This window comes from Buceros rhinoceros, unplaced genomic scaffold (genome assembly GCF_000710305.1).
Source record: "Buceros rhinoceros silvestris isolate BGI_N320 unplaced genomic scaffold, ASM71030v1 scaffold44153, whole genome shotgun sequence".
In the NCBI taxonomy this organism is placed as follows: domain Eukaryota; kingdom Metazoa; phylum Chordata; class Aves; order Bucerotiformes; family Bucerotidae; genus Buceros; species Buceros rhinoceros.
This window is the reverse complement of record NW_010402629.1, coordinates 629-925: the sequence shown is the minus strand read 5'-3', so window position 1 is coordinate 925 and position 297 is coordinate 629. Positions and strand designations below refer to the sequence as shown.

The 297-nt window shown below is 64.0% G+C and overlaps 1 protein-coding gene across 1 annotated transcript in view; it reads left to right on the top strand.

Annotated features, from left to right (window-relative positions):
* Positions 1-297, top strand: part of IFI35 (interferon-induced protein 35) — a gene marked incomplete at both ends in the record, with an annotated part of 2533 nt that overhangs the window by 1774 nt on the left and 462 nt on the right. The window contains one exon of the mRNA XM_010132690.1: positions 39-228. Within this exon, the coding sequence (XP_010130992.1) occupies positions 39-228 (190 nt within the window). The remainder of the gene's footprint in view (positions 1-38; positions 229-297) is intronic.

Below are 297 nucleotides of genomic sequence, written 5' to 3'. Positions count from 1 at the left end.
GCCCTGCCCCGGCACTGACCGGCCTGTGCCACCCGCAGATCGGGCTGACTCGGAGCAGCAGGAGTATCCTCGTGTCTGACCTGCCCAGTCTGGGCATCCCTGAGGAGGCACTGCTGGACAAGCTGGAGCTCTTCTTCAGCAAGACGAAGAATGGAGGCGGTGAGGTGGAGAGCAGGGAGTTCCTGGATGACACTGGCCAGGTGGTGCTGACCTTCGCGGAGGATGGAGGTGCGTGGGGTGTGCTGAGCTCAGGCCACCAGCAAGGGGAGAGCAACTCAGCTGTCACTGGGGGGCACA